General features: G+C 40.5%; 1 protein-coding gene across 1 annotated transcript in view; it reads left to right on the top strand.

The window, feature by feature from the left end:
• LOC133409097 (protein bicaudal D homolog 2-like) overlaps positions 1 to 15604 on the top strand; it is a 39416-nt gene that overhangs the window by 12970 nt on the left and 10842 nt on the right. Inside the window, exons 2-7 of the mRNA XM_061688670.1 lie at positions 2517 to 2729; positions 12060 to 12212; positions 12766 to 12980; positions 13059 to 13290; positions 14576 to 14833; positions 14913 to 15116. Of these exons, the coding sequence (XP_061544654.1) occupies positions 2517 to 2729; positions 12060 to 12212; positions 12766 to 12980; positions 13059 to 13290; positions 14576 to 14833; positions 14913 to 15116 (1275 nt within the window). The remainder of the gene's footprint in view (positions 1 to 2516; positions 2730 to 12059; positions 12213 to 12765; positions 12981 to 13058; positions 13291 to 14575; positions 14834 to 14912; positions 15117 to 15604) is intronic.

The following is a 15604-nucleotide window of genomic DNA, read 5'->3' as shown; positions in this document are numbered from 1 at the left end:
AACCATTTTGGTTTTGGAATATTGAAACACGCTCCATTTTTGTCATGAATGATGATGCCAAAGTACAATGATTTCAAAACTGTCCTTTGGCTGGCTGACTGGTTGATAAGCTCTTGTTTTGACCACATTTTTATTGGCCAGGTAAACTAGTATTACTTAAGGAGGAAATCTCTTCCTCTCAGCAGCCTTCCCAGACTCTAATCCATTATTTTCATTGACGGAAGGAGGTTGTTTTTCCCAACGTTGGTTTGTCTGTCTGTTAGTAGGATTAGGTAGAAACCACATGCACAGGGCTTATTTCCTCCAAATTTGGTTTGCGCAGTGTAGCACACTGTGATTGGCTGGCGACCAGTTCAGGGTGTTCCCCGCCTGTTGCCCGAAGATAGCTGGGATAGGCTCCAGGCACGCCCGTATTCTCATTTTTGTAGACGAATATTCTCATATTCGTCTACAAAAGTCATAAATAGGAGTTGATACAAATGTCCACCTTTTTCGTCTCTGACATAATTCTGGAGCTTAATCTAATATAGTGTTAAATGGAAAAAAATCTGGCAGCAACCATTCACGTGCAGGTCTGCAGTCAGATATAAGCGCACTATGTGGTTGCAAACCAGGTCAGATAAAGACCGCAGGTGATTGTAGGTTATGTGACGCACTTGACGGTGAAGCAAGATGAGAATCTGCATTTGTCATTGAAACGCTGCTGGTGACCGAGTGGAGAATTAAATCTGGGAGGACATGATTATGATGAGAGGGAATTGCCTAACCTAGTTTCTACTCTGAGCAATTCATTTCCCATTCTCTAACAGGCTGGGCATCTCTGCCTGCACTTTTTCGCTCTTCCTTAAAAGCCAGGAACAAATTTTGTTTGTACATTGTGAGATGTAGTTACAGCTGTTTCCCAGCTTGCAATAAAGGATGCAAGCCCTCCAGAAGGTAGAATTCTCCTCATACGTGACCTCTTTAGTTACTTAATCTGTATAAAATTCAAATATCCAGTGACCTTTCCCATCTCTGTCATGATCTCCCTATTGAGAGCATTAGAATACAGGCCTCTCATGATCACCCAGTCTTTGGACCCATTGCTCTACTTTTCCTGTGTGCTTTCCCATCAGTTCACTCACTGCAGTGCATGTGCAGGGGTAAAGATTGGGGGGGATGGGGTGGAATGTATGAAGCGGCCCAGATGGAGCTAAACTGATTATTTTTCCAGGGTGATGCGAGTCCCAGTCCATAGCTAAACCACTGTGATAGACCAGCAGTGATGCCAGTCTATGGACAATAACGACCATTTTTGGAGTAACGTGTTATTCCAAAAATCTGCCATTTTGAGTAACGAGCGAAGTAACACGTTACCTTTCCCGGGAAAGCAATTAGACTACAGTTACTTCTTCAATCCATCAATAGTTACTTTTGCATCATTGTCTCGCACCACACAGTAATTTGTAGCTGGTGATTCAAACAAAGAGCTGTCCAAGTGTGCAGACGTATTTAACCGAGACCGCCCTTTTTTTCCCCCAACGAATGGAAGAAAGCGATTGGAAAGTTATTGTTGATTCTGCAATGCACAATAATGATGCAGTGCCATAAAAGTGCAAAGAAATGCCCGATTTCACTGTCGCCACACTATTTTAATTTTCCTTAGTAAAATAGTAAAAAGTGTGTTGGATTGTCGTTTTGTTTTTATTTACACATTAAGAATACAGTTTTACTTGCGTGTTAAACGCGCAATGCATTTTGGGTTAATTATTCATACCGAGTGCGTGTTATCAATCGGTCATGGAGGCTATGGACTGACTCACTGAAGGACTTACAATACTTAGCTTAAATAATATTTACAATGAAAAGTAAGAACTCTCAACTTCGTCTGTGAGCTGGTTGAACGCGCTGCACGGCTGACGTAAGAAAATAAGTTTTCTCGCTCTTCGCATCAAAATTACTGTGGTGGGAGCAATGGTGTGTGGGTGTCACTCTCACGTTTACGTACACGCACGCAGTTCCTTTCATGGGCAACAATCAGCAGTGTACTGAGAATAGTGTGCATGTTTACGTTTAGGAACTTACTGTATTGTTTTGGCATGTCAAGTCTGCACTATGTTGCTGATTTAATGTGGCTTCAACTACACTAATATTTAAGTTTTTGCTTCATGTTGATGACATCATTCTGTAAGTTGTGTGGCGTACATTACCAAGTAATGGGTATGGCTAAGCTAATGCTTGTTTTGTACTGTGGATAAGTGTTATTACTGCCACTTGCCAGCTGCCAAAAGTAACTAAAAGGTTACTTTTTTTCCTAACTTAGTTACTTTTGAAATCAAGTAATCAGCAAAGTTAACGAAGTTACTTTTAAGCTCAAGTAATCAGTAAAGTAACCAAGTTACTTTTTCAAGGTAACTGTGGCAACACTTTAGACCAGTTATGTCAAAATACTCCTGCTTAGTTTGAGTAATTGACTTTTTTTTTTTTTTTTTTGCTTTCTGTATATTCTAACTCAAAGTTGTTCTCCTATTTTCCAGGCATTTGGGCAAGCCTACTCCAACCACCGGAAAGTGGCAGCGGATGGGGAGAGCCGGGAGGAGTCGCTTATCCAGGAGTCAGCCTGTAAGGAGGCCTACTACGAGCAGAGGGTCCTGGAACTGCAGAATGAGCTGCGCCAAACCCGCAACATTCTCACTAACACCCAGTCTGAAAATGAACGCCTGAGCGCAATCTCCCAAGAGATAAGAGAGGTAACAATTTACCTAAAGTGTATTTTGCTCAAATACACATGATGACTGATAATCATGGTTATGTATTTTGGAGAATGGATTGTTTGAAGCAAAGCGTTATGTCTGCGCTTTTTGCCTACAGCTATTAAAAAGAAAATTGAAGCCATTTTGATTGCTAGTATTCGCTGCACTAAACATAGCAAATATTGAACTTATCCATCGTAAACAATGTGCAGTGGAGCACTGCTGCGTGTTGCTCTGTATTAACTTCGTATTAATTTCATATTGTGCAAGGAACAGTATCTCATAGAAATGCATGCAGTGTATGAGTGCGGCATTTGGTCATCTCTGATACTTTCAGTGTTGTCCAAGCCTCGAGGTGTTGGGGTTTGATTGCAGCTTGCATAACCTGGTTCGTTTTCACCTGACTGCTAATTATTTCCTGTATATTGAGCTGACTTGAAGGAACATTTGCCTTTGGGCTCTTTGTGATGTTTTTCACCTCTATTGTATATGCAGGGTGTAGTTCACATTACATAATGAGGGAAAACACTGAGGCCATGTGAAATAACTTGAGTGCCCCTTAAGCCATATTATTTGGAATTCAACCTTAGTCTCCTGGAAAAATACACAGTTTAAGGATTAAAAACTGTGTTTTACTTTTTCTTTGGCTTTCTTTTTACAATGCCACCACAGGAAGCTCGCAGTTATGGCAAAGACGAAAAGTGCGATGAACTTGACTGAATTGAGCTTTCATAGGAAGAGTGGTATGGACAGTCTTTGTTGTGACTGCTCAGTACACTATGAATCGATCTAAAAACCGAAATATTAGTCCTTACCGGGGAATTAGCTTTTTACAGATTCTATCCAACACATTCTACTCCTTTTAGCTTCCCAAAAGTTAATAATGCATACCCTTATTGTCTATGCCCTACTTTGGACAATGTCTGACCCCCGTCATAGCATCCATTACTTGCGCTCACAACTGACCTCATTAGGGGAGACAAGAGAGCAGTGCAGAGGCAGTGTGTGCCGTGCGTGTCTTTGATCATGTGACGTGTGATGGAGCTAGCGATGGAGAGAGCAGCAATAAAGATCTTTGAAGAAGAGGCCCTGTTTGATTGAAAGACAGGGGAGACCTTAATGCAGGGGTGTCAAACTCATTTTTGTCACGGGCCACATCGCAGTTATGGTTCCACTCGGAGGGCCGTTATGGCTGCAAACCCATATGAATGTATGACTGCCTCGTATTATTACATGTACACAAATTAATGGATAATTACTTTTGGAATCAAAATCCAGTAAAAACTGTTCGTTCAACTACAGTATGAATGAATTGTATTTTAAAATTGGGGTTGGTAACAAAACAATGCTTGCAATATCTCAATATTTTTAAAAGTGAAGCCAATTTGGAATTTTGGTATTTTAGCAAGAAACAAAGTTGATGCACACTCTCATGGGCCACAGAAAATGATGTGGCGGGCCGGATCTGGCCCCTGGGCCACCAGTTTGCACCTGTGCCTTAAGAGATGAAAAGAGAGGAACAAACTGGTAGGAGGGTAGAAGTTGCTGTTGACCTTCAAAGCCTTTATTTGATGTGTCCATGTATACCAAATTTTAGGATGCTTGATTGGAAGACATTTGGGTCTTTTCAACTACGCCAAATGTCATTCTCTTACACTTAAATGCATCATATTTTCTATCTATCACTATCTATGATCAGAGCAGAACCACAAGGTCAAATGTATAATTAAAGGGGATGGTGGTGGTAAAATAATAATAAAAAAATAAAATAAAACCGTAGTGTAGCTGCAAGGGATATTTCTTTGAGTCATTGCTTGAGACAGATGTCAGCAGTGTTTCTTACTGAGATTAGTGCAAGACTTAAAAATGGCACATCCCTCACAACGACTTAAGTTCTGAAAATCTCTTGAGTCCCCCTTTTTAATTGGGTCAACTGCTGCTGAGCACTGCATCCAAGTTGGTGTATGTCGAATGTCACGGAAACAAGATGATCTTCACCAGATTAATTCAATAGAGCATTGATTTTCAAACATGTTTTAAAATCGTATTTTGAAACTCATGGTTCTTCAGATAACTTTAATGTATGAAGGAAAATGAAAGCCATTCAAACACAGCATGGTCGAGGTACATCCTTAGCCTTTAAAAACAATCACAGATGTATAATGATTTTCTGGTATCTTAACACATGCAAATGAGTTAGTTACAGAGCATAAGCACGCCAAAAAATGGTTTGCTTGTGGCCCACATTGCTGTATTGTCCACACCTTTCCAGCACCATGGGCCTCAGCCAATACCAATTGGTTTCATGGAACTGTCTGAATCTGTAAATAGCCCCATCTATGGCAGATAATGACCCCTCTAATGGTGCTTCTGGGGGTACTTGGCAGATTTTGTGTGGCAAGCAAATGGAGGCAGCACAGGCCCCAACGTTGGCATTGTGACCAGACCTGAAAGAAGCTTTTGTTGCCTCCATTTTAAATTAGCCCAGAAGCTGAAGGCAGGAGAGAGAGGGAAGTTATAGGAGGAGCTCAAAATGGCATGAATAAAGGAAAGAAGCCTAAAGTCTTTTAGGAAAGGAGACGGGCTTCGTGAGAGTGAATTTCGTTTCATGAGGGACGGTGGTCCTTTCCTGAGACGGAATTTGTCTGAATAATTTAAATCATTGTAGAATAAAAGTGACAATTGTGCATTTTGTGTATCCTCAAAGGGGAAAAGCTTTCCTGGCATCAGCAGTGCTTGAATAGATTCACACGTTACACAAATCACAGCTAAATCTCACAGGCTGTCTATGATGCCAACATGTCCAAATGTATCTCACAAGAACACACATTTGACAGAAGGCACGCGATAATGCAGTCGACAGGATTAAGCCTTCACAAAGAGCGAGAAACATTGTAGCGTGGCGCAATCTAACAGGCATGACTTCATTAAATTCATTTGCATGTCATAAGAGGACTATGCCTACAGTGATAACTTTCATTATGTGAACAAAATGGGGATTTACATTGCCAACGTCTTACTGCATGTACTACACTGAAGTAGAGGTGTGACAATTGATCAATTAATGGATAACTAATTGACTATTTTGATCATGGATAATCGTTTAGATCCATTGTTTCACTTAAAATTTTCCGAATCCTCTGATTTCAGCCACTCAACAGTAAATATTCTCTGATTTCTTTTGTCCTTCATGAAACCAGACTGATAATCTTTTGGGTTTCATCAAAATTTGCAAACCTCTGCTTTTACGTAAAGCAATGATCAACATCTTTCCCCTTTTTCTAATGTTATGGGCCAAGCCAGCAACAATCAATTCATGACAAAAAAAATCATAATAAGTTTAATTTATTATGGAAATAATCGTTATTTGCAGCCGTAGTAGTATGAATAACCTGTAATTGTGTCAGTGCATATCAAGTACCCAAGAAGTAGGTCTCTTTCAAAAAGGTTGGTAAGTACAACATCACTCCCTCTTGTGCTGTTTATTTTGTTTTGTTTAACCATTAAAAATAACAAATAAGCACTGACGATAACTGCTTCATTATCAGCGTAATCTCGGACTTGCTGTTTGCAGTCACTTACTTTCTGTATTATCATTCAATATTTCTTTTCTGCAGTGGCATCACTCATGGTGCACCCTTAACACGTTCACTCCTTCTAGACCTAATTTCAATCACCATAATGAGAAGGCCATTCAAATGTCAAGTATGGTTGATTATGATATACACGTAGTCTACATTAGCCTCTTCCCATCTGGATTTTTTTCACAGAGATGAAGATGGATGGATGGATGGATATTAGGAATTGTTTCATCAGCAGAACAGATGGATATATTTGCACACTGCATGGAAGCTTGAGGTTGATTCCGGAAAGTTCAGTCGAGTGGTAAAACGAGCCATCCTTTGTTCCCTTTTATTATTCTCTAACGTAAGGCAAATGTAACAGGACTCCTGTTATTTGCCCGATTACTTGTAACACTGAAGTAGAAGCAGCTCTGCTCTTGTCTTGTGGGAGCATGAGGGCCATCAGCAGAATAAAACAATAAAACATGAGCTTGAACATTATTTTTTGCTGTGATATGGAAGATTCCATCATAGCTAGGTGTCTCATTACCAATACATCATACTGCATAGCCAAATCCAAACGATACCAGTTTAATAAAACCAAACCTTCCTATATTCCTGCCTGCTTCAAATCACTGAATTTTGTTTGAAGATTCATGCATACACAATTCTGGCAACCACAAACAAATGATGATGAAAACTGTTGTTGAACTTGGTGGTCATCGTGGTTGGCAGTATTACATTTTGAGCAGTACAACAGAAGCAACAAATGAGACTGAAGAAAACTCTTTATTGACTGATGGGGTAAGAAGACATGTTACAGGTACCACGTCAATAACCAGACTCACAAACTACTGAGACTGAGTGACCAACGGCTAATCAGAAAGCATTCTGAGTAGCTCTTTGACTTATTTCTGACTGCTTTAGGGACTTCACAGCTTTACTATTCTAAACCCTCCAGATGTTATTTGGGTTTTGGGTTAGCTGGTCACAGCTATCGGCATCATTTAATCCAACTCTGCTAAATCTGTCAGTCTTATAACCATTGTGTCTATTTGTAACCTTTAAAATCACTAGACTATATCTGGCAGATTTGCCATGCCATTAACCCCAAAAGATGTCTAGTCTTTTGTCTGCTTTCAGGAAGTAACCAAAGTGTTAGTCTTGATTCAAGCCCAAGGCTCAGATGACAAGAGGGTGTTTCTGTGCTGGATGAATTGATTCAAACAAATCAACAGCACATAGACTAGAGTGTGACACATTCACTTCATTAATGGAGACATGTTTCTCCACTTTTGTCCAAGTGGCCTAAATAACTGTTAAGTGCATAAAGGCATTTAGCAGTTGCACAATGGGAAACGTACAATCAAGAACACACTCCCAAATTCCCATTCAAACTTACGATGTTATTTTGAAAGTATGCGTCCCTGACACGAGTCAGGAAAGTCTGTGTCGAATGACAACACCTGGCGCTGGAGAGACGCATGAACGCATATCTCCTTTCACCATCACAGACAGTTGCAAAGGTTGACTGAGCGTCGATATTCCCCCTGCTCTGTTGGGTCATTGTGATGGAACTCAAGTTGGGTGAGCATCTTCCTATTCTACTGAAGGTGATCTGAGCTGAGATATGAACAAACAAGATGCTGTGCTCTTGTGATGTTCATTTTAAGTATACTAGATGGAGGACATATAATGTAGCTATAAATGTACTGTACTACTGTAAATGTTGTACCTATGAAGATACTCGTCTGCCTGAGTCTGGACAGCACTCGCTTCGCAGCCATCCAATTAAATATCGACTGTAGAATGGCAAGTTGGATTCTCTGGTGTTAAGAAAATAGCCTTTAACAAAACGCTAAAATCCTAATCTACATTTGGCGTAATCTCAATACTTTGCCACTGTGACTGAGCTATTTTCAATTGAAGTTTCAGCTATAGCAGCTTAAACACATTGGGAAATACCTCCAAGCTTTGGGGTGATTTAAGCAGGCTCAGCATCACCACGCTGTTAAGCTTTTATTGGTGCATTTGACAGCCCTGACGGCCCGTCAGGCACATTGAGCTGTGACTTTTAAAAGCCTTGCCGAGTAATGTGCTTTTGTGACATTTTGCAGCACTCTGTGGCCTAGAAATATTATGAAAACAAACTGTACTCTAGATTATTCCTTCAAACATGGCTGCCTTTCAGCATTTGTTGCAAAATGGCCACCCAGTTTGAATGGAAGTGGCACATTTGTCTGTTCGTGTGTGGTGCATGAGCAGCTGTCCAGACGTCACCTGCTGAGGTTGGGGGAAGGAGTGACGTCTCTTTTGGTGGCCCTTCAGATGGCCGTAGATCACACCCTGCTATCTAATCAGCCAAACACATTTTCATACCATCCCAGGAGATGTTAGTCTCCCTTGCCTGTTTGGTTCACAATGTTTCCCCTGGTGACTTACTCAAATGACCTTCGGTCAGGCAGCCGGGCCATCTGACCTCGCCTTCAGTGTGGAAAGGGATTGTATGGCACAAGATGTTCAAAAAGGTCAAAGCTCTGGGATGCCATGTAATCGGATGGAGGGGGGGGCTTTTAATCAGATTTACTACGAATACTGGCCTATATTCATATTAAATCAACAGCACGGTCCTTCCAGCTGAAACAAATGACATTTGACTCAGAAGATACCAAAGCAAACAGCTGCCATAAACCTTTAGAATTTCTGATTCTATGACACGGTTAGAAGAGGGCAGAACTCGCGTTCTACATAGTGCTGCATTTAGTTTAAGAATGGACATTTGACAAATTGTCTAATTGAGGTGAAAATAAACTCTGCACTGATTGTTGTGTTTTGAATATATTTTTAATGGGATGGAAGGATCTGTCGCAGAATGTTTTGAACTTCTGTTTTCCATGCCAGTGTCACAGTGAGCAAAATCATGCTGGAGGTGTGCCAGTTTCAGAAGTCTGTGTGGTTGAATCTTAATTCACGGTCAGCCTCCCCAGTTAAAATGGATATTTGATTTTTATAGCCATCAATGGCAGTGAATAAGTTGATTGTAGATGTAGCTAGTTGAAACTTCCTTTTCCCTCTACAAGACTGACAGAATTATATACAATTAGGCAATGCAATTTCTGTAGAAGGTTTGTCTGAATGCCAAAAAAAAGAACTCTAATGCTGTGGAATTAATGTTGAAATATAGAATGTGAGAATTTGAATCAGCCAATGAATCTGGAAGGGGGAGGGAATAATGTGCAATATCTCTTAATTTAGAGTTTTATTTTAAGATTTGGGGGATTTGGAATAGTTTCCAAGATGATAACAGCCAGATGATGGAAGAAGGAGGTAAATTATGTAAAAAATAAATAAATAAATAAATCTTAAATTGTGAATCTTGTTTTTAAACTGGGAATTTGGGGAATGGAAGTCAGCGAAACAGTGTGAAGAAGAAATGTGGAAGGGGGTTGGAATAATGTAAAAATCGCTTAATTTGGGATTTGTATTTTAAAAGAAATTAGGAATTCAAGGAATGGGAATGCACTAGTTACCAAGATGTCGAGAATGGGCTGAACATTTTGAATTTGGAATGGTTTGAATTGCTCAAGTAATGTGTGTTCTAGAAAAATAAGAAAACATCGACATTGTGGGAATTGTATTTTTAAAAAACTGAGGAATTTTGAGAACAGTTCTCAAGATGCCCTGAATGATTTGAACATTCTGAAGTTGGAATGGTTCGAATCTTTCAGTAAATGCAGAAGTTGGAGGTACAGTAATTATGTAAACATCACTTAATTTGGGAATCCCTTGGAAAATATTAGGACTGGGCTAAAAAATTGAAGTTAGAATACTTTAAATCGGTCAATAATTATGAAAGGTGGAAATCTCTCTTAATTTGGGATTTGATTTGGGAAAATGTGGGATTGGGAATAATTCCCAAGATGCCCTTAGTGAGTTTAACATTTTAAATTTGGAACGGTTTGAATCTGTCAAATAAAACTGGTAAATATAAAAAAAATCTGTTAAATTGGGAGTTTTATTTTGGGAATAGGATTAGTTCCCAATAAGGTTTAAATTGGCTGGACATTTTGAAGTTGGAATGCTTTGAATCAGTCAATAACTGTGGAAGAATTAATAATGTAAAATATGGCTTAATATGTGAATTTTATTGTGGAAAAATGATGACTTTTGCTGTGAAACGTGGGATTTTCTAAATGTGGGAATTCTTGGAATGTTGAAAATAGTTCCCAAGGTTATTTTAATGAGCTGAACATTTTGAATTTTGAATGGGGCTGATGGGGAACTTTGTTGAATGCGTCATTTTGAAATAGTATATTTTTTTTAAATGGAAAATGTGGAATGCTTTTGAATTCACACAAGTAATCAATTATTATAGCCATCTCTAATTTAAACGGAACTCTATGGTGGTGTATGGTTGCGAAAATCAGCAGCACTGTTGCACACTCCCCCACTCATTAGACATGCGCAACCCCTCCCGAATATGAATTAGACTTTAAACATCCACCCCAGCTCAGCTGTGCACAAGATGATTAATCATTTCATGCGGCAAACAAAAAGGGCGTCGTCTTCACTATCAGAAAACACTTTCTGACACAGAGATTGTGTTCCATAGATTAAATTTCTCTTGAGGCACATTAATGACGTCGATGTTGTCAATAAATTTTGTTTAAAAAAAGATGATGAAGAGGCAATTTTAGTGGAAATAACAGTTGTGTTTGAGTGGATAAATCACTGATGTGTTCACCGTAAGACATTTCTAACTATCAGGTTACCTTGGAATGTTGTTGATTTGGTCAGTCAACCTGTCAGGTCTGATTTCATAGAATAATCTTGCATGCACTGGCTAATGTGATCACATGGTGCCAGCGTGACTGGCAGTGGCCACCTGGCAAAGGGATTGGAAGGCTAATTGTGCCTCTGCTATTAGGTTCTCTCTGCCAACTCTGCTGACAGAATGATACACATGCACGCACATGCAAAGTCACACGTGCTCCACACCCGGCTCATGCAATGACACCATTCTTGGTGTGCGAGTGCGTGTGCTTTACTTCCGCTTTCTAATGTGACCTGATAACATGGATTTTGCAGTTTGAAGTTGTCTTTTCAGCTTTTACCAGTATGTGCTATTGCTCTGAGATGCGAATGTCCTGAGTAGTGTGCTATTTATCAAACGGTTGCAGCCATTTAAAAGTTGAGGTTTTGTTAACAAGGGCAATAAATGAGTTCGTAAAGAACCAGGTAGTCCAGTAGAACTGATGGCATACTTACAGATTCAGATTTGTGGGTACAAGTGGGGGAAGGGGCTTTCTCTTGGCTCTCTTACCTTTTTATAATTAATGAAGGCTTTTTTACACTACCCAATGGTGCGCTGCACATTTGCCAGCATGTAGTCTCCAAAATGTACCTTCATTCTGTTAGATCTGTACAATTATGCCATTGAATACTTGTCATCAAAAAGGTTTAACTTTTTGTGGCGTCACAAGACACCTGGCATCACCTGGCATCTCACGTCTTCCATCAGGCGCATGGAGCAAGCACATGTTGGTTCCGACCAGCTGGAGATTTAGAATTAGTTAATGAGACAATCTGACACACAGTTACGATGAAGTACCATTATGCTTTCAATTGCCATTTTCTCTTATGCTTTTTTTTCACATTTTTTTTTCCCTTTTCTTTTAAAAAGTTTGGAAAGTTGGTAATTGACAAGTTGACAACTCTTTCTCGTTCCCTGTGTTGCCGTTGGGCCATCACTTTGATGCCACAGAACAGCCAGATGGTGGAGCTCCAGAGGAATCAGTTGCGTGATGACATCAAGGAATACAAGTTCCGGGAGGCTCGTTTGCTGCAGGACTACACTGAGTTGGAGGAGGAAAACATCTCACTGCAGAAGCAGGTCTCAGGTCTCAAGCAGAGCCAGGTTAGTTGGTGCTTGTTCATGTCTGTAAAATTACAGCAGCAGTTTTTTTTTTTTGTTGACTTTCTTGTTCATCCATGTTCAAGACACACTGCCAAAGAAGTGCTGAATTAAGATTTATTGATGGTAATAGGCCCTTTTTTAGCAGGGATTTTCCCCAAATACCTAGCTTCTTCCATATGCCATGGTCGTCCTATAATATGCTTCTGTGCGTAGCATTAAGGAAACAAAGCAACATCATTTTCATAAATTGGCTTTAAATGATCTCTCCATCCATGATAATTTTGGGTGTTGCACCCATTCTGTACCTGCTTACCCTACCCCACTGAAAGTATCAAGCACCACCAAGTACTGTGACGTGTAGTTGGTTCAACTGTAAAGGGTAACTATGGATTTCCAACTTTTGCAATAAAATACACCAAAACCTATTAATACCAGTATCAAAATGGAAATGGGACTCAGTATAGTTATTGTGGAAATCATTTCATGAATATTAACTTCCTCGAGGACGTAATGTATCAAACCATAGCTGTCTCTGCTTTTCTTGCCTGCCCAGGTTGAATTTGAGGGTTTGAAGCATGAAAACCGTCGTCTGGAGGAGGATATGCAGTTCTTGAACAGCCAACTGGAGGATGCCATCCGCTTAAAAGAGATTGCTGAGCGTCAGCTGGGTGAAGCCCATGAGACCATCAAGACTGAGCGTGAACTGAAAGCCTCTCTTAGGAAGGAGCTGTCCCACTACATGAACATTGGAGACACACTCTACAACAGGTAAATGATGAACAGGACGACAACCTCTGCATTGACACCAAATACCATTATGTTTTCATATTAATTTTCCCCCTGCAGTCCTCTTAGTATCTCTCTGGATGGACTCAAATTCTGCGATGAGGCCATCACCGAGCCCAACAATGATGACGCTCTTCATGGTTACGACAATAGCTTCAGCAAGCTGCTCACCGACGACAACCGCATGTCCAAAAAAGAAGAGCTGTTCCACCCAGCACCCAGTCTTGTGGATGACCTACTGAGCGAGCTGAACATCTCTGAGATCCAGAAGCTTAAGCAGCAACTGATGCAGGTTTGCGTTTTGGCCAAGACCAAGGATATTCTACATATGTCCATTGTATTTTGTGTTGAATGCCTACAGTAAAGTCCATAAATATTTGGACGTCGACACAATTCTCATCTTTTTGGCTGTAAAGACAATTTATTTGAAATTAAACAAACAAGATGTGCTTTAACTGCAGACTTTCAGTTGGGGGTATTTACAGCAAAATCAGGTGACTGGTGTAGGAATTACAACAGATTGTATACGTGCCCCCTACCTTTTAAGGGGCCAAAAGTAGTGGGACAATTGGCTGCTCAGCTGTTCCATGGCCTGGTGGGCATGTATGGCTGACAATGAAACTGGTTCCATTTTATTTATTGATGATGTGACTGCTATCAAAGCATCATTATGACTTCTGAAGTCTTTTGGACAATACTATCTGCTCATATTGAGCCCAATGCTTCAGAACAGATTGGACGGGGCTTCACAGTGCAGATGAGCAATGACACGAAGCATACTGCGAAAGCAAAGAAAATCTTGTGTTTTTTAAGGCAAAAAAGTGGAATGTTATGCAATGGCCAAGTCAATTACCTGACCTGAATCCAATTGAGCATGCATGCCACTTGCTGAAGACAAAACTGAAGGGAAAATACCCCAAGAACAAGCAGGAACTGAAGACATTACCAAGGATGAAATCCAACGTCTGGTGATGTCTACACGTTCCAGACTTCAGGCTGTAATTGACTGCAAAGAATTTGCAACCAAGTTTTAAAAGGTAAAAGTTTTATGATTATTTCTTTGTCCCGTTACTTTTGGACCCTTAAAAAGTGGGAGGCACATATACAAACTGTTGTAATTCCTACACAGTTTACCTGATTTGTAACTAAATACCCTCAAATTAACTACTGTAAGTTGTAGGATGAGGGAAGTGATGGGATGTTGGAGTACATCTCTACACACACACACACACTCACGGCCTTCAGACTGCTGAGCAGTGAGACAGCGGGTGGTGGCACCAGTTGACCTGCCATCTGCTTCATTGCCACTCCATGAGTTCAACTCTATGCCTGAGTGGCTACCATGGTTACGAGAAAGAATCGGGATTGTTTTCGTAGAAGTTTTATCAAACATACACACGACTGTGAGATTTTCTTGTGACAAGCTATTGCCTGAATGGTTGTCTGTGGTTGTCTGTCTGAAGTTGGTTGTCTGTCTTTATTTGTGCCCTGTGCTTGACTGGCAGCCTTTTGCCTGAAGTCAGCTGAGTATTGGTCATCTATCTCATTGCACTCTGGGTTTGGTTATCTCTCCTCAGATGGAGCGCGAGAAGGTCAACCTGCTGTCCACTCTGCAGGACTCCCAGAAACAACTTGAGCAGGCCAATGGCGCTCTCTCAGAGCATCAGGAGAAGGTGAACCGTCTGACAGAGAACCTTAATGCCATCCGCAAGCTTCAGGCTAGCAAGGAGCGCCAGTCTGCCCTGGACAATGAGAAGGAACGTGATAGCAATGAAGACGGAGACTACTATGAGGTGGACATCAATGGGCCAGAGATCCTGGAGTGCAAGTACAAGGTTGGGTGTCTTGGAGTTGAACAGAGTAGAAAGAATGTCTTGAGGTCAGTTTTAGTTACCATTAGCTTTGCTTTCCTAGGTTGCCGTGTCAGAAGCTGGGGAGCTAAAGGAGGAACTCAAGACATTAAAGGCAGAGTACCAAGCGTGTCAGTCCCGTTATGAAGAGGAGCACACCCGGCTGGAGAACGATGTCACAACACTCGGAGAGAAGCTGTCTACTCTGGAGAAGACAAGAGGTTTAGAGAAAGACGAAAAGGCCAAGCTGGAGAAGGAACTGCGTAAGGTACTGTAATTTTTTGTGTATAATGTGCACCCCCCCCCGCCCCCCCAAAAAAAGCCAAAAATGAACATTATACTGTACGTATAGTAAAAGCTTGAAAATTATTGAGTTATATGAGTAGATATGTATTTTAGTAAAGCCATCAATTAGTTTTAAATCTTGCAATTTAGAAGTTTACATCATATTTTGGGTCACATTAAAAATGTTATAATTCATCTACTCCTTTATTGTGTATTGAGGCTGTGATGCACCCTAGTGTATAGTTTTGACACTGCAGTTTTATTATAATGTGAATGTTAATAGAGTTTATGAGTGTTTATCCGCCCTCTGCAGCTTTTATTTTATGGCTTAACATTTTTTTTAATTATCTTGCACAAGGAGTGAATTTGTTATCTGGGCACATGACCTCTCTAGCTTTCAGTACATTGTGCAAGCCGGCTGACATGCCAATGGTCACGTGAGAAGTGGAAAATACCTCCGCAAAGCCGCAG

Source organism: Phycodurus eques, chromosome 1, assembly GCF_024500275.1.
Source record: "Phycodurus eques isolate BA_2022a chromosome 1, UOR_Pequ_1.1, whole genome shotgun sequence".
Classification (NCBI taxonomy): Eukaryota; Metazoa; Chordata; class Actinopteri; order Syngnathiformes; family Syngnathidae; genus Phycodurus; species Phycodurus eques.
This window is presented reverse-complemented; position numbering and strand designations above follow the sequence as displayed.